At 46.8% G+C, this 13,328-nt stretch overlaps 1 protein-coding gene across 20 annotated transcripts in view; it reads left to right on the top strand.

The window, feature by feature from the left end:
• Positions 1-13,328, top strand: part of LOC139264761 (uncharacterized) — a 460,034-nt gene that overhangs the window by 249,358 nt on the left and 197,348 nt on the right. For all 20 annotated transcript variants that reach the window (XM_070881860.1, XM_070881862.1, XM_070881861.1 and 17 more), the window contains 4 exons: positions 3,113-3,226; positions 8,547-8,594; positions 12,154-12,201; positions 13,016-13,063. In XM_070881860.1, the coding sequence (XP_070737961.1) occupies positions 3,113-3,226; positions 8,547-8,594; positions 12,154-12,201; positions 13,016-13,063 (258 nt within the window). The remainder of the gene's footprint in view (positions 1-3,112; positions 3,227-8,546; positions 8,595-12,153; positions 12,202-13,015; positions 13,064-13,328) is intronic.

Here is a 13,328-nt window from a genome sequence, read left to right as displayed (position 1 = left end):
CTATGGCCGCAGAAACGCCTGTCTGCTCCCCTAACTATAGAATCCCCTATCACTAGGGCTTTTTTGTTCTTTGTCCCTTCCCCCTGTGCAGCTGAACCATCCATGGTGCCTTGGAATTGGCTCTGGCTGCACTCCCCAGAGGCACCATTGTCCTTACCGATACTCAGAATTGAATATCGGTTTGAAAGCGAGATGGACTCACGGGGAGATTCCTGCGCTACCTGCCTAGCACACTTACTACGTCTGGTGGTCACCCACTTCCCCTCCACCTGCACGCCTTTAAGCTGCGGGGTGACCACCTCCTGAAACGTGCTATCCACGTAGCTCTCAGCCTCGCGGATGTATCTTATTGACTCCACCCGCTGCTCCAGCTCCAAAACGCAGAGATCGAGCAGTTGATTCTGGAGACACCTTCTGCTCATATGGTTGTGCAGCCACGAATAAATGGATCTACACAATCCTCACCACAACCCCGCACTGTCCACTACTGAACACCTCCCCATGTCATGGCAATAAGGACTTGGGAAAGGCTTAGGGGGGAGTGTTGTTATGTATCCATGTTAATGTATGTATTGTAACACTAGACCACTGAATGTACCTTCACCCTCTATACACCACACCTGTACCACCAGAGGATTCTGCTACTGGAGACCTAAGGGTCACCTGTACATTGCAGGTAACCATGTATAAAAGGTAGCTCACCTCTTGGTGTCCTCACTCTAGGAGCTGCAATAAAGGACTAAGGTCACTACAGTTCAAGTACTATACCCTTACCTCATGGAGTCGTTATTAGAGTGCTTGCATATACTACGACTGGCAACGAGGTTATGAATTTCCGTGCACAATATGTCTAACCTAAGCAACTTCCAATAATTCGCTGATGGGGCAAATTGGGATGCCTTTGTAGAAAGGCTAGAATACTTTTTTTTATCGCAATCGACCTGGCTGGGGACTCACCGACCTCGCTGAAGGACAAGCGCAGAGCCATCCTGCTCAGCAGTTGTGGGCCCAATGTCCACGGCCTTGTGAGGGACCTGCTAGCCCCAACGAAGACGACAACCAAGATGTATGCAGAGCTTGTAACTTTAATACAAGGACAACTCAAACCTAAAGAGAGCATCCTCACAGCCAGACACCGGTTCTACACCCACCGTCGGCCCGAAGGCCAAGAAATTGCTAAATATGCTGCAGATCTGAGAAGATTGGCTGCACCGTGTGATTTTGGCGACCACCTCACCGAAGCACTAAGGGACATCTTCGATATTGGAATCGGCCACGAGGGCCTCCTCCATAAGCTGCTCTCTGCGGACACTATGGTCACCCTACAGAAGTCAATCAAAGTAAGCCAGGCATTCATGATTTCGGTCTGCGACTCCAAAAGGATGATGACTCACCCCCGGGACTCTAACCCGACCAGGACAGTGAACCGAATGGCGGCTTTCAGAGGCAAGACTGCTGCCCTGAGTCGCACAACCCTGAGTCCGCCACATGGGACCAACCGGCTAGCCCCGTGCTGACGCTGTGGAGGACCCACCAGTGCCGATACAAAGACTATACCTGCAAAGGCTGCAACACTAAAGTTCACCTTCAGCAAATGTGTAGAAGAAGTTTTACTCAACAAGTCGCTGAAGAGTTGGCCGATCACCCGGGCTCCCCCGCTGATGAAGACGAAGCAGCTCAGCCCCTGAAAGAGGAGTACGGAATATTTACCTGTTCCACCGAGAGTTCCAGTCTCGATGGAGATCGACACAGGGGCGAGCCAGTCGCTGATGAATTAGACGGCCTTTGAGAAAGTCTGGGAAAATCCTGCCGAACGACCCAAAATGTCCCCAATCCAGGCAAAACTGCTCACCTACACAAAAGGCACCATCCCAGTCGTTGTCAGCGTGGAGGTCCAGGTGTCCCATGGCGGCGCGATGCACAAGCTTCCCCTGTGGATCATTGCCGGTGATGGTCTAATGCTGCTGAGAAGAAGATCGATGAAGCAAGTCCAAATCTGTCGGAGTGACGAAGGCCTCCAGGCCCTGCCGATCGACATCCTACTCGGTCCCCAGCAGCACCTGAAAACCCAACCGTCCGACTCGACTGCGCGGCAACGACACAGGCTACACAACTTAGCGGCGAGATGATTCAATCCGAATGACCAGATCTCACCCTCAGGGCTCCTACAATTTAAGTTAAAGCAATATTGCGAATTTACGTTTTCCACACTATATTTCAGATCCCTCTGTAGATTACTTCATTAGACACCTCCTTTCCAGGACAAAAAAAGAAGATTTTTCCAGTCTTTTCTCATATCTCAGATCCCCGACATCAGCCTCCAGTACTTGAATATCTTCCTGGTGTCTCGGTGAGCAGAACTGGACACAGTACTCCAGGTACGGTCCGACCAAAGAGATGTGCAGTTTGATCACCTGACTTGTATCTTACTCCTCTGGCTCTGTGGTTTAACATTCTACTGACTTGAACATATTGTGTGTCAAATCTACTAAGATTCTTAGATCTCTTTCCTTCTCATCATTAGCTATTTCAACACCATTCATGAAGTATGTATTTGTCTTATTTTTCCACCTTACGTGCAGTGCTTTGTACTTGCCTGCATTAAATTTCACCTGCCATTTATCTGTCCAAATGTCCAAATTGTTGTATTGCTTCCTCCAACTCCATTGCCCCTCACAGGGTGGCATTATCAGCAAATTTAACCACTTTCCATTAAGTGTCCGGGGCCCAGTAGCACCACGTTTGGGGGCGGTAACCGAGGCGGGAGCCGCAAACAATGCAAATTTCTCCCCGAGTCTACATACATACACCATTACAATAGATATGGAGAATAATGCAAATGGAAAGAATAGAAATTCAAGCATAAATGTGAATATAATTCAGCATGTAGAGATAGTAAGTAGCTTTGAAATAACAGCCAGGAAGTGCCAAAGGACTGCATGCTTATGTATTGAATCTTTTGACTGTCAGAGTATTTGTTTGACCAGCATATATAATGAGTAAGCAACCTAACTTGCTCCTAAAAGTGTGAAGTTCTAGCCCTGCCTGGGGTCATTTATTTGTTTGTATTGTAGATCTTTAACTGTTCAATAACTGTTGCTTCCTTTCGCAGAACAACCACGAGTTGTCAAAAATTTAACTGACAAAGAGATGGCATGCTATTTCGTAAAAAATAAGCCTACTCTTCGAGAGAGATATCCACCTAAACAACCAGAGGTAGTAAAAAGTAAGTTTGAGAGACTTAAAACAAATTGAGGTTTGCAGGGAAAAAGGCACGCCAGACTCCATGTGACCAGTAATATGATGGTGGACACAAGGGGGCCGAAATTTCCGTTTCTATTGCGACTGCCGTTAGCGCTTCTGGGAGGCGCTATCAGGGCACAAAATGGTTTTCTCCCGGGCATGGCGCTAAAATCGCCCCCCGGAATTGGGCGGGGATTTTGCGGAGGGTGCCTTGCTCCTGCCAGGAGAGCCCCCGCTTGGCTGCGCATGGCGATGATGACATCATCACCATGTGCAATGCCCCATCACCGCCCCAGAAGTGAAATTCGGCTGCACACCCTCACTTACCGCCTGGCAGTGACAACAGCTTCAGCTGCCGAGTTGCAGTCGGGAATCAACTGGAGCAGTGCTATTTAAAGGTGCCATCTTGAAACATAATCTCTGTCGGACATTTTTTTTTGTTTTCCAACATATAGGCAGAGTTGCTGGTAGACCAATGGCAGTGATAATTATTTCAAGGATTGTTCTGCCTCCTAACTAGTCCCCTTTATTACTTAAGGCAGATTTGAAATTACAACATTTCTTTTAACATAGGAACATAGAAAATAGGTGCAGGAGTAGGCCATTCGGCCCTTCGAGCCTGCACCGCCATTCAATATGATCATGGCTGATCATGCAACTTCAGTATTCCTTTCTTGCTTTCTCTCCATACCCTTTGATCCCTTTAGCCGTAAGGGCCATGTCTAACTCCCTTTTGAATATATATAACGAACTTTCCTCAACAACTTTCTGTGGTAGATAATTCCACAGGTTCACAATTCTCTGAGTGAAGAAATTTCTCCTCATCTCGGTCCTAAATGGCATACCCTTATCCTTAGACTGTGACCCCTGGTTCTGGCCTTCCCCAACATTGGGAACATTCTTCCTGCATCTAACTTGTCCAAAGAGCTGGAGCGCCCTAGGACATCATCGTGGCCCACACCGACTTGCGAGAGAACATCTTCGCAGGTTGGGGCTTCAAAGACAGCTGGAGCGGCAGGCCCTAGGACATCATGAGCTCTCCTGACCTGCGTGAGAACATCTCCGCTGGTTGGAGCTTCAAAAACAGCTGGAGCATGCCACTGCAGCTTCAGCGCGAGCTGACACAAATGTGCGATGGCTTCGAGGTGGGCAACTGGGTGACGTTATCAGCATCCAGGTCGCCGTTTGGAGTGTTGGCAGGAACATCGGCTGGGCCCTGGTACAGCAGAGGACGAGGGATGTCGTGGCGAACCTGCGACGAGTGATCGGGTCGGAGGAGCAATAAGGGAACGTGGCTGAGATTTGGTGGGTGATCGTGGCGGGGGTGCGGCGATTGTTTTTGTGGCGGAGGAGGAATGAGGGATCGTGGCAGAGGTGCAGCGAATGTTTGTGGCGGAAGAGCGGCGAGAAATCGTGGCGGAGGTACGGCGAATGAGGGTACAGGGCGCAGAAGAGCCAAGAGCCCAGGGGCAGAACGGGCCAGCCCACACTGCGATATGTGTGCGCACTAGGTCCGTGCAGCGGAGCAGGTCTCCAGTCGTCCTGGTTAACCCTTGCCTCTGGATAAAGGCCTAGCTCTGTCAAGCCTGTTAAAACACACACAGGCATCTTCCACCCCCTCAATTGGAGTTCAGGGCTGGAACATCGGGTCCTACATTGAAACATCTGTGAACTCTTGTGGAAGCATCTTCGTTCGAGGGACCTCCTATGACTTCATCAATGGCCTTCCCTTCATCAGAAGATCAGAAGTGGGGATGTTCAATGTTCCATTCCATTCATAATTTCTCAGACACTGAAGCAGTCCATGTACAAATTCAGTAATGCCTGCACAACATCAAGGCTTGAGATGATAAGTAGCCAGTAACATTCGTGCCACACAGGAGCCATATGAACATAAGATCATGGCTGATCATCAATCTCAACTCCACTTTCCTGCCCAATCTCCATATCCCTGGATTTCCCTAGAGTCCAACAATCTATCTCAGCCTTGATTATACTCAAAGACTCAGCATCCACAGCCGTTTAGGGTAGAGAATTCCAAAGATTCACAACCCTCTGAGTGGTGATATTCCTCCTCATCTGGGTCTTAAATAGCCTACCCCTTATCCTGAGACTATGCCCCCTAGTCCTAGACACTCCAGCCAGGAAACAACCTCTAGCATCTATCATGTAAATCCTCTTCATAATCTTGTATGTTGCAATGAGATCACCTTTCATTCTTCTAAACTGAAGAGCATAGGCCCATTCTACACAACCTCTCATCATAGGCAGTCCTCTCATCCCAGGAATCAATCTCGTGAATTTTTGCACTGCCTCCATGGCAAGTATATCCTTCCTTGGATAAGGAGACCAAAACTGTGCGCAGTACTCCAGGTGTGGTCACAGCAAGGCCCTGTACAATTGTAGCAAGACTTCTTTACTCTTATACTCCAACCCCCTTGCAATAAAGGCCAACATTCCTTATTGCTTGCTGTACCTGCATGCTAGCTTCCTGAGATTCTTCTAAGAGGACATACAAATCTCTCTGAACACCAACATTAAAACATTTTTCACTGTTTAAAAAATATTCTGTTTTTCCATTCTTCCTACCAAAGTGAAAAACCTCACATTTCCCTACATTATACTCCATCTGCTACCTTACTGCCCACTCACTTAGTCCATCTATATCCCTTTGCAGACTCTTTGTGTTCTCATACTGTCCCACCTAGCGTTGTATTGTCAGCAAACTTGTATACAGTACACTCGGTTCATTCATCTAGGTCATTAATATAGATTGTAAATAGCTGAGGCCCCAGCACTGATCCTTGCGGCACCCATTAGTTACATCCTATCAACCTGCAGGATGTATTATCCCTACTCTCAATTTTCTGTCCATTAACCAATCCTCTATCCATGCTAATATAATACCCCCAACACCTTGAGCCCTTATCTTGTGTAATAACCTTTTATGTGGCACCTTATCGAATCCATACCTCAAGAGCCTCTTATCAACAAGAGCAGACATTGACGACGAGATTCAACACCGCCTCCAGTGCGCCAGTGCAGCCTTCGGCCACCTGAGGAAAAGAGTGTTCGAAGACCAGGCCCTCAAATCTGCCACCAAGCTCATGGTCTACAGGGCTATCGTAATACCCACCCTCCTGTATGGCTCAGAGACATGGACTGTGTACAGTAGACACCTCAAGTCACTGGAGAAATGCCACCAATGATGTCTCCGCAAGATCCTGCAAATCCCCTGGGAGGACAGACGCACCAACGTTAGTGTCCTTGACCAGGCCAACATCCCCAGCTTTGAAGCACTGACCACACTTGATCAGCTCTGCTGGGCAGGCCACATTGTTCGCATGCCAGACACGCGACTCCCAAAGCAAGCGCTCTACTCGGAACTCTTTCACGGCAAAAGAGCCATAAGTGGGCAGAGGAAACGTTACAAGGACATCCTCAAAGCCTCCCTGATAAAGTGCAACATCCCCACTGACACCTGGGAGTCCCTGGCCAAAGACGGCCCTAAGTGGAGGAAGTGCATCCGGGAGGGCGCTGAGCACCGAGTCTCATCGCCGAGAGCATGCAGAAAGCAAGCGCAGGCAGCGGAATGAGTGTGCGGCAAACCTGTCCCACCCACCCTTTCCCTCAACGACTATCTGTCTCACTTGTGACTGGGACTGTGGTTCTTGTATTGGATTGTTCAGTCCTAGAATGGGAGCAAATCTTCTTCGATTCTGAGGGACTGCCTATGATGATGATGATGATCCATGCTAATATAATAGCCCTAACGCCTTGAGCCCTTATCTTGTGTAATAACCTTTTATGTGGCACCTTATCGAATGCATTTTGCAAATCTAAATATACTATATCCATTGGTTCACCTTTATCTACTCTGCTAGTTACATCTTCAAAAACCTCTAATTCTCCAACTCTAACTCTAATTTGTCAAAAACGATTTCACTTTCATAAAACCATGTTGATGCTGCCTAATCATGTTATGATGTTCTAAGTGCCCTGATACCACTTCCTTAACAATGGATTCCTTCATTTTCCCAGTGACTGATGTCAGTCTAACTGGTCTGTCGTTCTCTGTTTTTTCTCTCCCGCCTTTCTTGAATAGCAGTAGGCAATGACCAATGACAGTGGAAAGTCTAACCACCTCCCCTTGACATTCAATGGCACTACTGTCGTCGAATTTCCTGCATCAATATCCTCAGGGTCACCGTTGACCAGAAATATAACTGGACCAGCCACATATATACTGTGACTACAAGAACAGGTCAGAGGCTGCTATATTGCATTGAGTGATTCATCTCTTGGCTCCCCAAAGCCTTTTCACCACAAGTCAGGGGTGTGATTGAATACTCTCCACTTGCTTGGGTGAGTGCAGCTCCAACAATAATCAAAAAGCTCAACATCATCCAGGTTAAAGCAGCCCGATTGATTAGTACCCCATCTACCATCTTAGACATTCACTTCCTCCACCACCTGTGCACTGTGGCTGCAGTGTGTACCATCTACAAGATGCACTGCAGCAACTCGCCAAGGCTTCTTCGACAGCACCTCCCAAACCCACAATCTTGACCACCTAGAAGGACAAAGGCAGCAGGCGCATGGGAACACCACCACATTAAAGTTCCCCTCCGAGTCACATACCATTCCGACGTGGAAATATATTGCCATTTCTTCATCAGAACTGGGTCAAAATCCTGGCATTCCCTACGTAGCATCACTGGGAGTACCTTCACCACACAGCGGTTCAAGCTGGCAGCTCAGCACCACATGGTGAAGGACAGTTCGGGATGGGCAATAAATGCTGGCCTTGCCAGCGACGGCCACATCCCGTGAATGAATAAATAATTAAAAAACTTGCACTAGCAGTGTGATCAGGAATGTAAGTTGGCCACCTGAAACCTCCAGGCCCAGTTTTCCCCTGAAAAATGGATAAGGAGTTAAATTTCTTCCCCATTGTAAACTGATAGCACACAGGCACAATCTGGATCAAATGTCCAACCTGTGGACCATCCTGCGTGTCAGTAAGTGACCCTGCATTCTGCTGCGATGTGCATGTTCAAGTCTTTTTTTTTACTGAGAGCGATTAACTAACCCCCATTAAATACCAAATAGATGTTCGTCTACCTCAACCCCACTTTTCCTCCCTATACCCATATCCCCAAAATGAAGAGGAAGTCACATATCTGGGCTCTGTCTGTTCACATTATGAGGTACATTTACTGTTAATTAACAGCCAACCGCATTCAGCACTTTCACTGATGTATAATGTGATCACTGAGACTTTCTCCTTTCTTTACTGGCAGAATATGATATGACCGCAGATTCGTTTGACATACCACAGTGTACATGCCGTAAGTACATCTATAGATGGTCTTAAATTGAAAAAGAGTTTTTTTTCAGAAAAAGGTTCTCCAGGGGTGTCCCAACAGCCTCTGCAATATCCTGCCGACTATGCCATTGATAGCGCGAATGTACCCTCCAAGAATCACTCGTCACTCAGGGTCGGTCCATACATCAAAACGGTTTATTACGCCAGTGGGGAGATGAAGCCACTGGTGCATCCAGGTACCTCTCTCCACCGAACAAAGGGTTTCATGGATTTTTATATGTTTTACAACAGTTTACTACAGTTACATCAGCCCATTTCGGCCGGACACTATCCAATCATATTGATTATGGATTACATATAGATTCAGATAGAGCAATAGAAGTGGTCCTGAAACATTAGGTGGCTGCGTGATTGCCTCATGTGTTGCTAAGAATTATTCATGATCTTGTGACATGGTCCAGGCCCCCTCTTATCTTACTGTCCTTGGGTGCTGTCTTTGGGCAGTCTCCTTATCTTAATCCTGTTACAGAGTCTTATTGTTCTAACATGAACCAGGACATCTTGTCTGAGGCCTGAAAGCCAGTTGATTAGAGACATCTGCAGAACTCATTTTTTTTAATATGTATTCCTGTGTGAGAAACAACAGTTATCAGTAACAAAGAATGCAGTCTCTTTCGGCTAGCTGAAATCGCTTGAGGCTTTGCTGAATCACGAGCAGCCATCTTCATACATTTTACACACACACATTTAATTCTAACATTATGCATTATGCTACAGGCGCCTTTGCTCTATTGGAAAATATCTCTCTCTAACAATTCCCCCCTTTCAGTAAAGGGGCTAGTCCTAGCCCCCTGAAACCGACACTAATTTATATGATGTCATTTATGGTTTTTTTTTATCACCCGGTACTCCCTGCTTTGACGTGCTGGCCAGTCACGTGATTTCAGGAGTCCCAGTTGTTTTAGATCAAATTAATATAGTTCGAATCGCCCCTCTCGCCTGTCATGTGAGCTCTGGTGTTAAACCTCCGTTGTTGTGCATAATATCTGCAGGAACGGCAAGTCATGATTCCCCATGCTAACGTTAGGACTTGCTGTATTCCGACCAGTGTATGTGATATAATTCAAATCCAAGGGTGGATGTTGACATTCATCCCCCAGTTCCAAACCCTCCTCCACCAACTCTCATCCTGCAGTTCTGTGTCGGTGTCTTTCTCCAGTATCTCAATCTTTGTCTGTAGTTGGTGGTAGAGTTTAACAGACTGTCCGACTCTGAGTCTTAGTTCCCTTACTACTTCCGCTAAATGGGGAATAGGGGCCTGTACTGGCTCGTCATAGTCCTGCAGGTGATCATGGAGCTGATCGGTAGCGTTAATGATTTCGGTACCTCGCCGTCTAACTTGGATAAAGCGGGCTTGCCCTATAGCAATGGGTCGTAGGGGTGTAAAGCAGAAGTTTGGTTGCGGGATCTGACATTGCAAGCCGTTATACTGATATGAGTGTTCCGTGGTGGAGACACAGTATCTCCCTTTGCCTCCGTACCCGGCCCGGGCAAAATGTGTAGGGGCAGGTACTATTTCCAGAACGCATCCATCGGTTCGATTAAAACCGCACTCATCTAATTCTCCCTGTCCCACTGGGTGTGGACACACCGTGATCTCGCCCCTCTGTTTGCACCCTGTCTGTCAGGGAGACGCCGTATAGCGTGTTATCTCTACGGATAGCGGAGTCTGCGGTTAAATAGTAACGGAGGGAGGCATTGTCGCGTACAACCCCGATATTCTCCAATTGGTGAAGGGGAAATGGACCTGAGTCTCGTGTGACTATAGGGATGATCAAGACAATCCCCACTCCCGCAGCTGTGCCCATTTGGCAGTTTGGGATCGCTGGGTATACTCTGGTTAGTCCCTTCAGAGTGCAGTTATCCAGTGTCCCCTTCATCTTGGCTAGCAGAGCCAGATGTGAGCTGTCTATCCAGTCCGGTACCTCCCCCCTTTGGATCTGATCGCGGTTGTGTCGTATCTGTCCCACCATCCACAAACCATAAGTGTGACAGAGTTGCCCTTGTCGGAGCTTTTCGGCATCTTCCTCTTCTCTGTCAATTAGATGATTAATTGTTTTGGCATGTGTGTCGATTACTGAAATTCCATCTAACTGTATCTCTATGCCTTCCCTTCCTAAGTCGACTTGGTCTTTCTGATTCTGCTCTGCCCGCTCTAACAGTTCCTTCATCACCTCTTTAAGTTGTTCCACCTTTTCATTCAGCCCTTGTATATCCAGTGAGTTTACTATGGAGGTCCCGGTATTAAAGCCGGTAACAGCGTCATTAATTATTCTCCTCTTATGCCTATGCACCTGCTCTTGTCCTCGGAACCTACTGGCACCCATGGCATCAGCAGCCTGCTACACTACAACCTTACACTATACATCTTTCTTGCCTGTTCTGTACAATACTCCAGCATTTGTATGCCTGAAATATTGATCAGAACCGACACAATTTCATGTTTTACATTATCATATAATAATTCACCTTCGTTAAGTAATACAATCCTGTTCTGCGGTCCCGTAGTGGTTAAAGGACATGGGAAGAGTTCGGGCAAGGTGGAGGTCGCTATGGGGCGCGATGTCGGAGGTGGTGAGTGCAGCTCCAACAATAATCAAAAAGCTCAACATCATCCAGGTTAAAGCAGCCCGATTGATAAGTACCTCATCTACCATCTTAGACATTCACTTCCTCCACCACCTGTGCACCGTGGCTGTAGTGTGTACCATCTACAAGATGCACTGCAGCAACTGGCCAAAGCTTCTTCGACAGCACCTCCAAAACCCACAATCTTGACCACCTAGAAAGACAAAGGCAGCAGGCGCATGGGAACACCACCACATTAAAGTTCCCCTCCGAGTCACATACCATCCCGACGTGAAAATATATTGCCATGTCTTCATCAGAACTGGGTCAAAATCCTGGCATTCCCTACGTAGCATCACTGGGAGTACCTTCACCACACAAACTGCAGCGGTTCAAGGTGGCAGCTCAGCACCACATGGTGAAGGACAGTTCGGGATGGGCAATAAATGCTGGCCTTGCCAGCGACGGCCACATCCCGTGAATGAATAAATAATAAAAAAACTTGCACTAGCAGTGTGATCAGGAATGTAAGTTGGCCACCTGAAACCTCCAGGCCCAGTTTTTCCCTGAAAAATGGTTAAGGAGTTAAATTTCTTCCCCATTGTAAACTGATAGCACACAGGCACAATCTGGATCAAATGTCCAACCTGTGGACCATCCTGCGTGTCAGTAAGTGACCCTGCATTCTGCTGCGATGTGCATGTTCAAGTCTTTTTTTTTTTACTGAGAGCGATTAACTAACCCCCATTAAATACCAAATAGATGTTCGTCTACCTCAACCCCACTTTTCCTCCCTATACCCATATCCCCAAAATGAAGAGGAAGTCACATATCTGGGCTCTGTCTGTTCACATTATGAGGTACATTTACTGTTAATTAACAGCCAACCGCATTCAGCACTTTCACTGATGTATAATGTGATCACTGAGACTTTCTCCTTTCTTTTCTGGCAGAATATGATATGACCGCAGGTTCGTTTGACATACCACAGCGTACATGCCGTAAGTACAGCTATAGATGGTCTTAAATTGAAAAAGAGTTTTTTTTCAGAAAAAGGTTCTCCAGGGGTGTCCCAACAGCCTCTGCAATATCCTGCCGACTATGCCATTGATAGCGCGAATGTACCCTCCAAGAATCACTCGTCACTCAGGGTCGGTCCATACATCAAAACGGTTTATTACGCCGGCGGGGAGATGAAGCCACTGGTGCATCCAGGTACCTCTCTCCACCGAACAAAGGGTTTCATGGATTTTTATATGTTTTACAACAGTTTACTACAGTTACATCAGCCCATTTCGGCCGGACACTATCCAATCATATTGATTATGGATTACATATAGATTCAGATAGAGCAATAGAAGTGGTCCTGAAACATTAGGTGGCTGCGTGATTGCCTCATGTGTTGCTAAGAATTATTCATGATCTTGTGACATGGTCCAGGCCCCCTCTTATCTTACTGTCCTTGGGTGCTGTCTTTGGGCAGTCTCCTTATCTTAATCCTGTTACAGAGTCTTATTGTTCTAACATGAACCAGGACATCTTGTCTGAGGCCTGAAAGCCAGTTGATTAGAGACATCTGCAGAACTCATTTTTTGAATATGTATTCCTGTGTGAGAAACAACAGTTATCAGTAACAAAGAATGCAGTCTCTTTCGGCTAGCTGAAATCGCTTGAGGCTTTGCTGAATCACGAGCAGCCATCTTCATACATTTTACACACACACATTTAATTCTAACATTATGCATTATGCTACAGGCGCCTTTGCTCTATTGGAAAATCTCTCTCTCCAACACTTTCTCCTTTCTTTACTGGCAGAATATGATATGACCGCAGATTCGTTTGACATACCACAGCCTACATGCCGTAAGTACAGCTATAGATGGTCTTAAATTGAAAGAGTTTTTTTTCAGAAAAAGCCTTTGAAAGGAGTGCGGGCATTGGTGATCCAACATTCTGGGTCTGAACAGTAACTTGCCCATAATTCAGGATATGGTGAACTTCACAGCTTGGTTAGCCCATCATGGTCAATGGAGGCCAGGATACCACTTGGTTAATGCTGAACCACAGAAACAAAAAGGTAACAGGGTCTATCGTGAATTGAGGGGGAGAGAATCTCGGAATTGACTTG

This window comes from Pristiophorus japonicus, chromosome 5 (assembly GCF_044704955.1).
Source record: "Pristiophorus japonicus isolate sPriJap1 chromosome 5, sPriJap1.hap1, whole genome shotgun sequence".
In the NCBI taxonomy this organism is placed as follows: Eukaryota; Metazoa; Chordata; class Chondrichthyes; family Pristiophoridae; genus Pristiophorus; species Pristiophorus japonicus.
Note: the sequence above shows the minus strand (reverse complement) of the source record. Positions and strands in the feature narration are given on the sequence as shown.